This window comes from Typha angustifolia, chromosome 2 (genome assembly GCF_048772165.1).
Source record: "Typha angustifolia cultivar Huaian chromosome 2, ASM4877216v1, whole genome shotgun sequence".
NCBI classification, from domain to species: domain Eukaryota; kingdom Viridiplantae; phylum Streptophyta; class Magnoliopsida; order Poales; family Typhaceae; genus Typha; species Typha angustifolia.
Window position 1 is genome coordinate 7367824 of NC_133240.1, and position 12571 is coordinate 7380394.

Consider the following 12571-nt stretch of genomic DNA (forward strand, 5'->3'; position numbering starts at 1 on the left):
TCCTAATCAGCGACAAAGAATCCAATTCTTTATAAATCCCTCCTTTTGTTTCTGCCATACTCTGACAACATAAACAAAATATATCAAAGGGAGCATTTTATCCTCGACTTTTTTTATTATTATTTTCTTTATTTTTATCATAAGAGTAAAATGGTCACCAAATGACCTAAAGTAAAGAAATTAATGGAAGAAGTTCTAAGTATAATTATCCTAAAAGATAAAAATAAACAGAAGAAATTCCTGTCATGGTAGCTAACAAGAAACGATTGAAAACAAAAGAGAATTCCTACGTCTGCAGTGACGTTATATAGTAAGCAAGTCCAAGTATGCTTGTCTTTAATTTGAAAGGAGAAGAACCAAATCCTCTGATTAGTAATTAAGTAGATGAGTAATATATTATTTCCATGTTGGCCATGCAAAGTGTGAACGTGAAAACGTAGAGGATATTCCTTACGTCTATGGTTTGGTGAATGGGTGGCTAGCTATATTATTTTATTAGATACGAGTCATCTCCGTTCCACGCTGGTACGATGGTTTGCCACTTGTATAATATTTGATCAATATACTGCACCAAAAGTTTATCCAGGTGCATTCTTTAATAACTAATAAGATGTATGACCCACTCGCTAGATATTATGTTAGATGATAAGTTAAGAAATTTTAAACTGTTAGATAATAGACTAATAATGCATATCAATTTACTGTCTCTCAAAGAGCTTAATGTATGTGATTCCTGATGCATGAATAATTGCAATCAAGTAATATTTTTGAGGTCTTTATACGTCGGCAATGACGACTTATGTGGGCCAAATTGGAGTCAGGGTATTAATCTCAGCTGCCAAAATTATGTACAAATTTTTTTTTACTACTTTGTTTATCCTTCTGTTCATTGGGGGGAAGGGGTTTGATTACACGATGTTCTTAAAAGTAAAACTGCATGGATATGATGGATTAGCTTGCTTTTTCTTCGATTCCAGTTTGGTTCTTCTTTGAAGGTTAATTATGCTAAATAGTACCCTGATGCCCATCATTAGGGCTGCTCATGGGTCATGTTGGGCTAAGAGATTCAGGCCGATTTTGGGCCTTGAATTGGGAAACTCAAACCTAATTTTTGGATCAGAGCGACAACGAGGTAGACGGTGAGAGTAGGGTTGTCAATAAGGTGGGATTAAGCTCGGCTCGAAAATGAGTTAAACCGAATTTGATGTTCAAAATAGGCTTGAAAATAATTTTAAGATAAGGTTAATCATGAGCTGGCTCGATCATATAAGCCTATCAAGGCTCCATAAAGCTCAAAATAACTATAAATTATATATTTAATATGAGTAATATTTGTTATACTATACTATAATTCTATTAAATTCTAAGATTTACTTAAGTGGATTAGTATTTACTCTAATCTTATAGAGTTTAGTTCTAAATTTTTTTCATGTCATATATTTTCTAAATACATAGATATTTCTATTCATTTATATATTTTTTTAATTAGACTTATTTTAAGTTTGATTCAAGTCTAAATCAAACTTAATTTAATGTAAAATTAACCATGCTCGAAATTTGACATGAATTAGTTAAGACTTGAAATTACTTATTGATCGGCTCATTTAGGCTCAAGCTCAAAATGTGCTCGAAGTGAAATATTTCAATTCAAACTTAATGCTCAAAATTAATTTTAATTCAAACTTAATCAGAGCTCGGCTCAATTACACCTTTAGGTGAGAGAGGAAAGCAAATGAGCCTCGGATTGAGACGACAAGTTAGACTTGGACTACGAGTTTTGAATCCGCCTAGATCAAGAGATGATAAACCCGATCCTGACCTAATCTGTTCGGGTTCAATTCGGATTCGGGCATGCGGCCTAAATCCTTGAATACGATATTGTAAATAGGGAGTGGCCATGGAAAGAAACTTCCTATCTTTCATACTTTGCCATCAGTTGTTGGGTTCTTCCTGTCACTAAAATGTCATTGGATAAAATGGCATAATTATCTTCTGTCGTCCTCCAGCTATAGTACTTCTTTGTTTCTTTAATAAAGCTCTCACTCTTCGGTGGAGCTAATAAACAAAATTATTATTTAAAAAATAAAAAACATGAAGTGTTCTTTGTACCTTTTTCCTTTGTTTTATGCTTGTAGTTGTACATATGGAAGCCACCATATTCCAGTAGATGAAGACTACTGTTACTATCACATTTACTCTTGTCACTGTCTATTGTAGCTTTTGGCTGAAATGATTGTCATTTGTTCTACTTTTGACCCTAAATGTTGGCATTCTGTTTCACCTTAGCATTGCTTCATTTTTTTGGGGGTTTGGGCAATTTACATTTTACTGCAGTGAGGTTATTGATATCTGGTTAACTTTTTGTGCTGAGTACCTGCGTGCTATGATTTGAATTTATTATGGCTTGTTTCGTGATGAATAATTAATTTAGTTGTCTAATTTATATACGAGAGAGTTAATATCTTTGTCAAGTATTATAAATACTTGACTCTTTGTGGTCGAATACTGATTTTAGCGAATCTTGCTCCATTTCGATGAACTCATGCGATTTTGACGTGCTATATTTTAAATCTAACGCCTTTTGTCTAAGTATTATAAAACTAAATTTTTTATAGTCTAATGTTGAATTTAGTGGACTTTGTTCTATCCTAGTGAACTCGTGTGGTTATAATGTGTCATAATGCACGAATAATTTACAAAGGTCAAACCAAAAGATAGATGCACAAAAGTAAAAAGAGTGGAGATTTAAATGTTGGTTACTACTGTTTATTAGGCCTTTTTTACAATGAAGAATTATTCTTACTTCTAGCTCATTAAGTATTGTTTAACGGCCTTAGCCAATTGGACTTCAAATCCTATCTATTAAGAATTTTTTTTAATAAAAAGACGCAGATAACTTTATTAATTTCAATCACATTTTATAAGCTTGATATACATATGAATATATAAAAAAAAGTATTAAACTTCAAGAATATACAAGATCTAAATGATAAAACACCAATAACACACATTCTTGATTGGCTAACTAACATTAACTTTCTCGTGATGTCAATCTTGATCTCAATCGGATCTTAAAACAATGTAGTTGTAACTTGTAGAAAACTAAAAATAAAATCTAACTAAATGAAGAAGAAGGGAGGCAAATTGGACGACAGGTAACACTTGAGTGAGTGGGCAGTGGCAATAGACAATAGTGAATAAAGTAGAGATGGAGGAGGAGAGGGGCACACCGAATGGATGACGAATGATTAGAGACGACTTGTGGTTGCATGGGTGAGAAGGGCATGACAAATGAAGAAAATTTTGGCCTAAAGGACATCGAAATGGAGGGGACGACAATAATTAAAAAGTGAGGGAAAATGAAGTCGATGACGAGAGAGAGAGTACAATAAGCAAGGAGAAGGCGACAAAAGAGGAAGGTAGAAAGAAATATTAGAGAGAAGGGAAGAGAAAAGAGAACATAGAGGAGAAGATTAAAAAAAAAAAAGAGAGGGAAGATGACAAAACCTTACTGTAAAGAGGAGAATACCCTTCCACTCTAGGGGAGGGAGAGGAAGGAGCTCGCCAATGGTGGTGGCAAAGACCCTCGGTAGCAACCCTAGAAATTAAATCGGGGTCAAATAAAATGACTCAAAATGGGGTCAAATTGCCAATTTTGTGGGTCCAACCCTAACCATCCTTTAGCCAAAGTGCATCCAAAATTAATATATTTTCCAGAACAAAACTTAGCTTCCACTGCAACTTTGCAATGTGAAATGTCATTCATTTAAATGCCTCTGCAGTTCCTAAGTTGGCGTGCCTACAACCAATAACCAACATGCTGCCACACCCTCTTATTAAATTCACAGAGCATATAGTTACAAACTTATACTACAAATCAAACAAAGGGTTTGTCTGAGTCTCTCTCTCCAAGTTGATTGTTTGTAAATATTTCCATCTCAAATCAACTAAACTCACTCTATCTATATACATTATATAATTAATAAAAAGAATTTAAGTTTAAATTAAAATCGAACTCGAGCCTAAATAAATCTGTAACTGATAATTTTATATAAATAAATCTGTTAATTAAATGAAAGATTTTAAGAAATAAAGAAGGAAATAAAACTAGTAATAAGTGCTAGTGGAAAACAATTGAGAAGAATTCTTGGTTGGGTTACAGAGAATTAAAACGGCGTTACGTGTCGTTGAAGTGTGCTGGAAGATTATTCCGTAATGAGTAATGACAATTATTTATTTCATTTCGTTCCATCTAAAAAATTAGAATTAATTATGGAGGTTAACTTTATTTTGTACCAAGAATACCCCCAATCGTGGCCTAACTAAATATTAATCATGGTCCTAGTTGGGTAGTTATGTGGTACGCTTTTGTTACCCTTAGCTGTACTAATTGCTTTATGCGGACAAAAATATACCCACCTATCACTGGGAAGACGACGACCGCTTCAACCGCACCATTTCCCGGCCGCCTTTTCTCTCTCTAAGGTTCTCTCTCTCTCTCTCTCTCTCTCTCTCTCTCTCTCTCTCTCTCCTCTTTCTCTCTCCTTCCTTTCTCTCTCTAAGAAGAATTCCAAGCGAGGAATCCGCAGAGAGAGAGAGAGAGATAGAGAGAAAGAGCGAAAAGAGATCTCTTTCGCAGATCTCCTCTTCCTTGGGGTTAGGGTTAGGGCTTCTTTCTGAGGTTTGTGTTGCTTGGTTTCATGGCGGTGTTGGAGTTGGCTAAGGGATTTGGGGCTCTGTCTTGGGGATTTCAGATGCGTAATTGAGGAGGAGGGGAGGAGAATCGCGAGAGCGGAGGGCGCAAAGGTGAGGAGAAGAGATCGAAGGAGGAGATGAGTGCGTCGAGGTTTATAAAGTGCGTCACTGTGGGGGATGGCGCCGTCGGGAAGACCTGCATGCTGATTTCGTACACCAGCAACACTTTCCCCACGGTGAGCACTTGGTTTGCCCCAAAGTTTGTTTCTTTTTTGTTGATCTGTTCGGAATTGGGTTTTGGGACATTGAATTGCATTCAGAAGACAAAAATGGATTTATTTTGCGTTTTATTTCAAATTTATAATAATGCAGAATGACCCTTATGAATTAGGTTGTTATATTACAGTAATGCTTTCAAGGAATCTTTTTTTTTTTTTTAATCTATGAAGTAATTTGAATTTGAAGTGAACTCAGGGAGTACGTTTAGCTTTGGACGGCATTTTGTTATACTTGCTACATTTAGCTTACAAGATCTTAAATTTCAGCTGTATGCCTGTCTCAAAATGACCTCAGGGAATACGAGTTTGATTTGTATTAGCAATTTCACCTGGAGTTTGCTTGATATTCAGTAGAAACCCCTGAATTTGTAGTATTTTTCAAATTGGGCAATGCCAAGATCCTACGACTTCTCGTGGGCTTTTGGACATCCTCTTCTTTTTTTTTTTTTGTTTATTTTTGTTTTCTGTGGGAATGCATGTGCTCATTTTGTGTAGAAACGCATTGTGGACTTGGGATGTGATTTTCTTGCTCCTTGATGGGCTGATTCTCTTGGTCCCTCTCAACATCTATATGCTACTATGTGTAACTCTATTAGCAAGCACCAAAGATTATAATCAAGCAAATTTGTGAAATGTCATATATGTTACACTCTTGAGGTTCATGGTTGCAATGACATTTAGCTCCACTTTAGGGCACACACATAATTCTGAACAAGGTCATGTTTTAAAACTTTTTGTTAGCTATTCAAAATTTATAGTCATATGGCAGAGGTAGAGTTTAGGGCAAAGATCAAATTTCATTTAGATTGTTGTCCTTACTTCTGTTTTTCTGTGGTTGATACATAACAGGGTTCTCTTCTTTTGAGATCTTACGATTGTTTTATGTTTTGGGAGGCAGGATTATGTTCCGACAGTTTTTGACAATTTCAGTGCAAATGTGGTGGTTGATGGTAGCACCGTTAATCTAGGTTTATGGGATACTGCAGGTAAAGTTTGCTCTTTGCACTTTCTCTACATCAGCCACCTCCTTCTTTCTCTGTCTTTTCAATCTCATTTGGTCCATCAGATGTAATGGTTTAAATGAATGGAACAGGGCAGGAAGATTACAATAGATTAAGGCCATTGAGCTATCGTGGGGCTGATGTTTTTCTGCTGGCCTTCTCTCTTATTAGTAAGGCCAGCTATGAAAATGTTGCTAAGAAGGCAAGAAGTGTTCTATGTTTACTCTGCATTTATTTTTGTTTAGTCTACTGAGATGCTTTCCATTATTTCTGACTTGTTGATTCTATTGATCTTCTCATTTGATTGTTCTTCTCTTTTCAGTGGATTCCTGAATTGAAACACTATGCCCCTGGTGTGCCTATTATTCTTGTTGGGACAAAGCTTGGTAATCATCTTCATCTACATAATAAATTACATTGCTCCAAGTCTGTCAGTTCTATTTGTCAACTTACATTTACTAAAGTGCATATTCTTTGGCTGAGGCTGTTTTCTACTTTTCTTTTAAGTTGATTTAGAGAGCTTGGAAAGCCTTTTGCTTTATCATTTTGCTTGTCAAGTGTTTATGCAATTCAGTCATATTATGATGTTAAAAATTATTATGCACCTGCACACATTGAAATGGCCTCCTGTTTGTAACCAACCTAGATATTTTTTGCAATTCCTTGTTAGCCTATTTAATTGCATGAGTTATAATGTTGAAAATTCTGAGGAAGTTTCTTGTACATGTATATTAACTTTTTGGAAGTCAACCTCAAAATTCCCAGAGTCCTTCAGGGCTTAGACTTTGGCATTAAGTAAAATCAGAATTTTAAGAGTTCTGACAACATACACACTTTCAAAACAAATAGCCCAAGATAAGAATATGGATATCCTATTTTGATAGAGCCCTGATGTTAACACATGCATTGTCAATCCTAGAGCAATTTTGGAAATGCAGTCACGATGTGGTGCTGACCAATTTAGTTATGATGTCAATGAAAAACGAGAAAAATTAAATAGGTTTTTTGCCTTATCCTTTCAGGAGCCACATTAATAAAATTGTGATGAAAAGGTGGCCGATCTATGATCTCTTTTGAAAAAAGGGTGAGGTAGCAAAATAAGTATCATAACCAGAAAATTACAATTTGATTAGCTTTGAAGTTTTCTGAGTTATGACTAAATTTGAAGTGCTCATTAAAGAGAAACTGCAGCTTCAGTTTTTTTTTTTTTAATTACTTAGTCGGCAGGCTTGTCTGTCCACATTAAACAATAACCTACTAGCTCTTGGTTATAATTGCAATGCCAGTGTGTGTCCCACTGTTTGTGCACTTCTTTTGAGTGTTATTAATGTGGTTGGTTGCTGCAATGAGGGAAATGCTGAACAAAACTTACCATGTCAAGAATGTGAAAATTGTTAAATTCGTCGATTCAGTTTTGTTTGCATATTGTTCCAAGGACCTTTTTCACTTTTCAGTCCATGTTACAGAAAATTGTCCTCTCTCTTTCTGAGAGAAAGGTATGGTTGAACATCAGTAACAGGAGATAGAAGTACTTGGAACTTGGAAGAGCATGGAATGGCTTCTGATAAACTTGGAAAAGGGACAAACCAGCCCCACCATATATACTGGTTTTCTGTTGGAATATAGTAATATACATGTAAAAATGTTTTGAATTGTACATAGGTAACTGAATGTATCTTTGTACTAGTGTTGGACCTTAAAGTTGTTTCCTTTTTATTGTCAATCGAAGGTCAAGAGCAAGACTTTGATGTCGATGTAGTTCATGCGTTTTATATTTTGACCACTAAGACCATGCTTCATCAGTTGTTGTCAGTGTACTTAAAGCAATTTATTTTAATATTTACTGCTATTTAGTGGATTATTTGAGAACTCTTGCATATGTTTCACTCAAGGTAAGCAGCTTAAGCAACCTAGTGATGAGGACTCTATGCCCTTTAACATTCTGGACATATCTATATTGTTTGCTTGTTGTCCGCTACATATTTAATTCTTTATGCTGATGTAACCATCCATGAATTGATTGCAGACCTTCGAGATGATAAGCAGTTTTTTGTAGACCATCCTGGTGCTGTTCCCATTACTACTACTCAGGTATGGGCGTAGCATGGCCTTCTGCTGATCTTTATCTACTATCTGTCTATTACTAGTTCCCTATCTTTTTTACTCCATCTCTTGCTTGGCTTTGCTAATTTTAAAGGGAGAAGAGCTGAGGAAGCTAATAGGAGCTCCTGCCTACATTGAGTGCAGCTCAAAGACCCAACAAGTATTGGCATTTCCTCTTGACTCTCTGTTTTTTCGTTCCCTTGTTATTGATGGAGTCCTACTTTTATTTTATCTGCAGAACATCAAGGCTGTTTTCGATGCAGCTATTAAGGTGGTACTCCAGCCTCCCAAGCAAAAGAAGAAGAAGAGAAAGGCACAGAAAGGTTGCTCTATTTTGTGATCAATAAATAGAAAGAGAAACTATGACCTATTAGCTATCATCGTTCTTTGCTGTCTCTCACTTCGGTAAAGATCTTGGGCTTGGTGTATAATCCACTGACAGCAGTAGCAAGTTATCGAGACATTAGGGTGATTTGTTGTTTCATTCTTCTACCTTTGTTGTAAGGTGATCTTGTAACTGACTTGTCGTAAGATAACGGACACCTTGTTCAGATGACATTCGCGATGAGTGAGGGACATCCTGTATCTGTTTTCTTTGTGTGGACACATTATATTGGTACTTTGTAACTTAATTTAAGTTCTTCAGATCTTGGTTTACTTTGTCAAGATGTTTGCTGAAGTCACAGCTTAAAAACTTCCAATTGCTTAAATTCATGCATATCTTTGTAACCGCATGTTTACCCTATAACTCAAATTTGATTGCTATTGCCTATTATCTCAAGGGCACTGATATCTTTCTGATATAGTTTTTCTTTTCCCTTCTGGTTTGTTGTGTTACATTCACCTTTGGCTCTTATTAACAAATGTTCATGGATAAAATTTCCTCAAAGTTCTGATGTATATGATCTTCCGCTTCATTTTTTTTCTCTTTCAAGACAATCATACAGAAGAAACTTCTTGCTTGAGGTTGTCACTTAATTGGATTGGCACTAGTCTGACAGCAATTTCCACTACTTGTAAACCTGTCATCTTTGTGCTTGCAGTTTTATGCCCATCCACAGTAGTTGGTCAAGGATTGAAGCCATTTGAAGTTTGTACTTCTAATCTTAGTCAATAGGTTGAATAATTCCTCAGATGAGTAAAGTAGTTCATGAAGCTGGCACCAGGTGGAACTTATGAAACATTCAAAGTTGTGACTACCATGACATGAAATATTATAGGCCATACTATCAAATACAGAAGATTCTCTTCAAGCTAAGAACGAATATCTTTGCCTTTTCTTTTTGTTACATACATTGCACGGTGGCAACGTAGAGATGCCCTCATTTATAGATTCTTGCCCTTTATGTAACGCTGACCACTGTTTCATTTAGGTACCTTCAATTCCGTGGGAACGTATGGAGCATCGCTAAATAAATATCAAAATCTATATCCATAAGGGCAAGCATCTTAAAATTATGCATGAAATTGTAGGACAATCCAGAAAGGTGATAAGAGAACTAGTTCTCTTCAAAGACTACTACTCCTTTCTGTCCAAATTGCTTTAGCCTTTATAGAGACTAGTAGATGATTCTGATCTCCTACTTTATTATGTCAGTACGTCTAAGCATCTAATTCCCTAGCCTTCTCAATTTCTAATTCAAAGAAAAGTTTATTACCTTCACCCTTATATAAGTGTGGGTATCTCTTCGCTTTGATGTCAAGCAAGTCGAGCAGTGATATATCTTCCATCGGAGAATCAAAGTGTCGAAGATCGTGCGAATGGCTTCGAGGAGAATAATCAAGGAGTTGAAGGACCTGCAGAGAGATCCGCCAACTTCTTGCAGTGCAGGTAGTTCTAGTTCTACACAAGGTGTTCCAATTACTAGAATTCTTTCTTTTTTTGATCATCTTTTCTTTCTTTCTTTCAGGTCCTGTTTCAGATGATATGTTCCATTGGCAAGCTACCATCATGGGGCCCAATGACAGTCCTTACTCTGGTGGTGTTTTCCTTGTTACCATCCATTTCCCTCCAGATTACCCCTTCAAACCTCCCAAGGTATATTAACATAGCAATTCAATAAGATTGTATCTTAAGATTCATTTCTTTCTCAAAAAGAAAAAAAGGAAAGAAGACATCTAAATGATTCATTTCACTGCTACCAGGTTGCATTCAGGACTAAGGTCTTCCATCCAAACATCAACAGCAATGGCAACATCTGCTTGGATATTCTCAAGGATCAATGGAGTCCAGCTCTAACCATATCAAAGGTAATTGTTACTAGTATAATTAACTACAGTAATAAATAGATTTCTTAATGTTTCAGCTAATTAATGCAAATTAATCTGAACCCCACTGTATATTAACTCACAAACTATTCAAAAAGCTTAAGTTACTAAACAACGATGGCTTTTATATTCTAAGTTCTAACACTCCTTTTTTAAACTTAGTTCAAAGACATGTTAATATATCTAAAAAATAAAATCGATGGCAACTTAGATCTAGTAAAATTAGAAAAACATTTGCTTTCATACTATAAAAAACTTAAATTGTTATAAGACGATATTTTTATTATATTCTGCAGGTGTTGCTCTCCATATGCTCGTTGCTCACTGATCCAAACCCAGATGACCCTTTGGTTCCTGAGATTGCTCATATGTGCAAGAATGATCACCAGAGATACGAGTCCACAGCTCGTAGTTGGACTCAGAAATATGCCATGGGCTAATTTAGCACAAGAATATACTAGTCAATTAGTGCTTCCATAAAATAAAGTTACGGAGAAACTACTTTAAATTCTTAGTAAGAAACTTGGGAGTCTGAGTGTGAGTTTGAGTTTCGTTAACAATATGGACATGGAAGCTCTGTATGAAGAATAAACCAGCGACAATTTTTGTGTTGATGTTCCCATTTATGAATATTTATGAGCATAATATTACTTTATAGAGATGTTTAAAAGTTGCCTTATTTTTGTTCTTGATATAGATACCTGCAGGTGATAATTAAATTATCTCCTCTTATTTTCTCTTCTTAAGAGAAAGATGATCATTGGAGAGGGACATAATTAAATTATAATTAAGGATTGGGATTCAGTGCAAGTCAATCGCATATGGATCAGTGGACGCCATCCAATGTGTTCTAAAATGTCGATTAAGCACATCCGATGACTCCGATTACGCTAACTCAAATCTTACAACTTTATATTTTCTTTTTAACATAATCAAAGCCATTAGATCATGTAGGATCGATGCGCTCATGCTCAGAATTGACTCGATTTAGGGGTGGTATCACTAGGGCCACATATATCAATATCTATTAATTGAGGGATTGTATGAGATTAGTGTGCCTAATTTTTTGAGTTTAGCTAGCTAATAGGTTACTACTAAGAATAATCGGAATCAAATAGCTATAGTAGTTGAACATCTTAACCAAGGGAATTGTACTTATATATATACTTCTCATTAGGATTTTGTGAGAATCTTCTCACTACACTATCAACATGTTCTCTCTCTCTCTTCCCACGGTTGCTTTGGCTAGGCCTCCTCCTCATGAGGCTCTTCCTCTTTATACATTCCCTATATACTATATAGGCATCATAGCTATTTGATCTTATTAATAAAAATCTTACTAGTCCAATGTAATATTATCTTTTATCTTGTTCTAGTGATTAACCATACCAAAATAGATTACTTCTCAAATTAATTATCAAAATAATTTTATTTCAATCTAGACATAACTAAAATGCTGAATTCGTAAGCATTACGTAGCTTTACCTAACCGCCGACTACTTGGATAATTTATTCAACTAAAATGCCGAATATTTCCACGTTATATTTATAGGAATTCGTTTAAATTAGTGTTTTAGTTGTTTCAGTTAAAACCTTATTTTCATATAAAAAATACTTATTTTGGTAGCATCTCTACCTTAGAAATATAACGCGGATGAGTTCGGCGTCTTTTATAATAGGAAACATACTATTTTTTATAATAAGTTTGAGTAACGATTTATATTGCTAAATAAAGTTTGACAGAGGGTTAGTTTGGTCAAAAACCCCCTTCACAAAATGAGCCAAACTTGCAACATGCCACTAGTCCAACGCAATTGTGTCCTCATTTCTATCTCATTCTCTAGTTCGTAAGAGGAGCCAATCTTGCAACACGCCATCATGTCGCCACTTCAATGTAATTGTGTCGTCATTATGTGACACATGCTCCTCATCAACCGCCTATATTGACCACTTCAGAAGTTTAACTTGGGGAGACAAAATAAGAGAGATTTGTTAAAAACGGCCCTACGGTTTGCATTTATAATCATTCACAACACGACGTATCCAAATTTCCATTCGGCTATTATTGCAAATCAAATTTGAGTGAAAACTTTTAAATAATTACTATTAATTTTTTTAAAATATCATAATTGCCATCAAAATATCTTGAGCTCTTATAATATAAATTAATTTTTAATAAAATATTAGGACAATTTCCTGGATAGTATTATAATTCAAAGTTCACCA

The 12571-nt window shown here is 35.2% G+C and overlaps 2 protein-coding genes across 3 annotated transcripts; both read left to right on the forward strand.

The window, feature by feature from the left end:
• The first annotated feature begins 4376 nt into the window (after positions 1 to 4376).
• Positions 4377 to 8743, forward strand: LOC140769014 (rac-like GTP-binding protein 5). 2 transcript variants are annotated; one of them, XM_073109533.1, is made up of 8 exons: positions 4377 to 4485; positions 4755 to 4931; positions 5872 to 5959; positions 6067 to 6176; positions 6297 to 6360; positions 8001 to 8065; positions 8172 to 8237; positions 8316 to 8743. In XM_073109533.1, exons 2-8 carry the CDS (start codon positions 4833 to 4835, stop codon positions 8415 to 8417), a joined length of 594 nt encoding a protein of 197 aa, XP_072965634.1. In that variant the 5' UTR covers positions 4377 to 4485; positions 4755 to 4832; the 3' UTR covers positions 8418 to 8743. The 2 variants fall into 2 exon arrangements, with proteins under 2 accessions (XP_072965634.1, XP_072965626.1); XM_073109525.1 differs by lacking the exon at positions 4377 to 4485 and having other exon boundaries at positions 4507 to 4931.
• A 1006-nt stretch (positions 8744 to 9749) lies between these two features.
• Positions 9750 to 10998, forward strand: LOC140770487 (ubiquitin-conjugating enzyme E2 28-like). Its single transcript, XM_073111703.1, has 4 exons — positions 9750 to 9908; positions 9988 to 10115; positions 10223 to 10327; positions 10642 to 10998. Exons 1-4 carry the CDS (start codon positions 9839 to 9841, stop codon positions 10783 to 10785), a joined length of 447 nt encoding a protein of 148 aa, XP_072967804.1. The 5' UTR covers positions 9750 to 9838; the 3' UTR covers positions 10786 to 10998.
• Positions 10999 to 12571: the final 1573 nt, after the last annotated feature.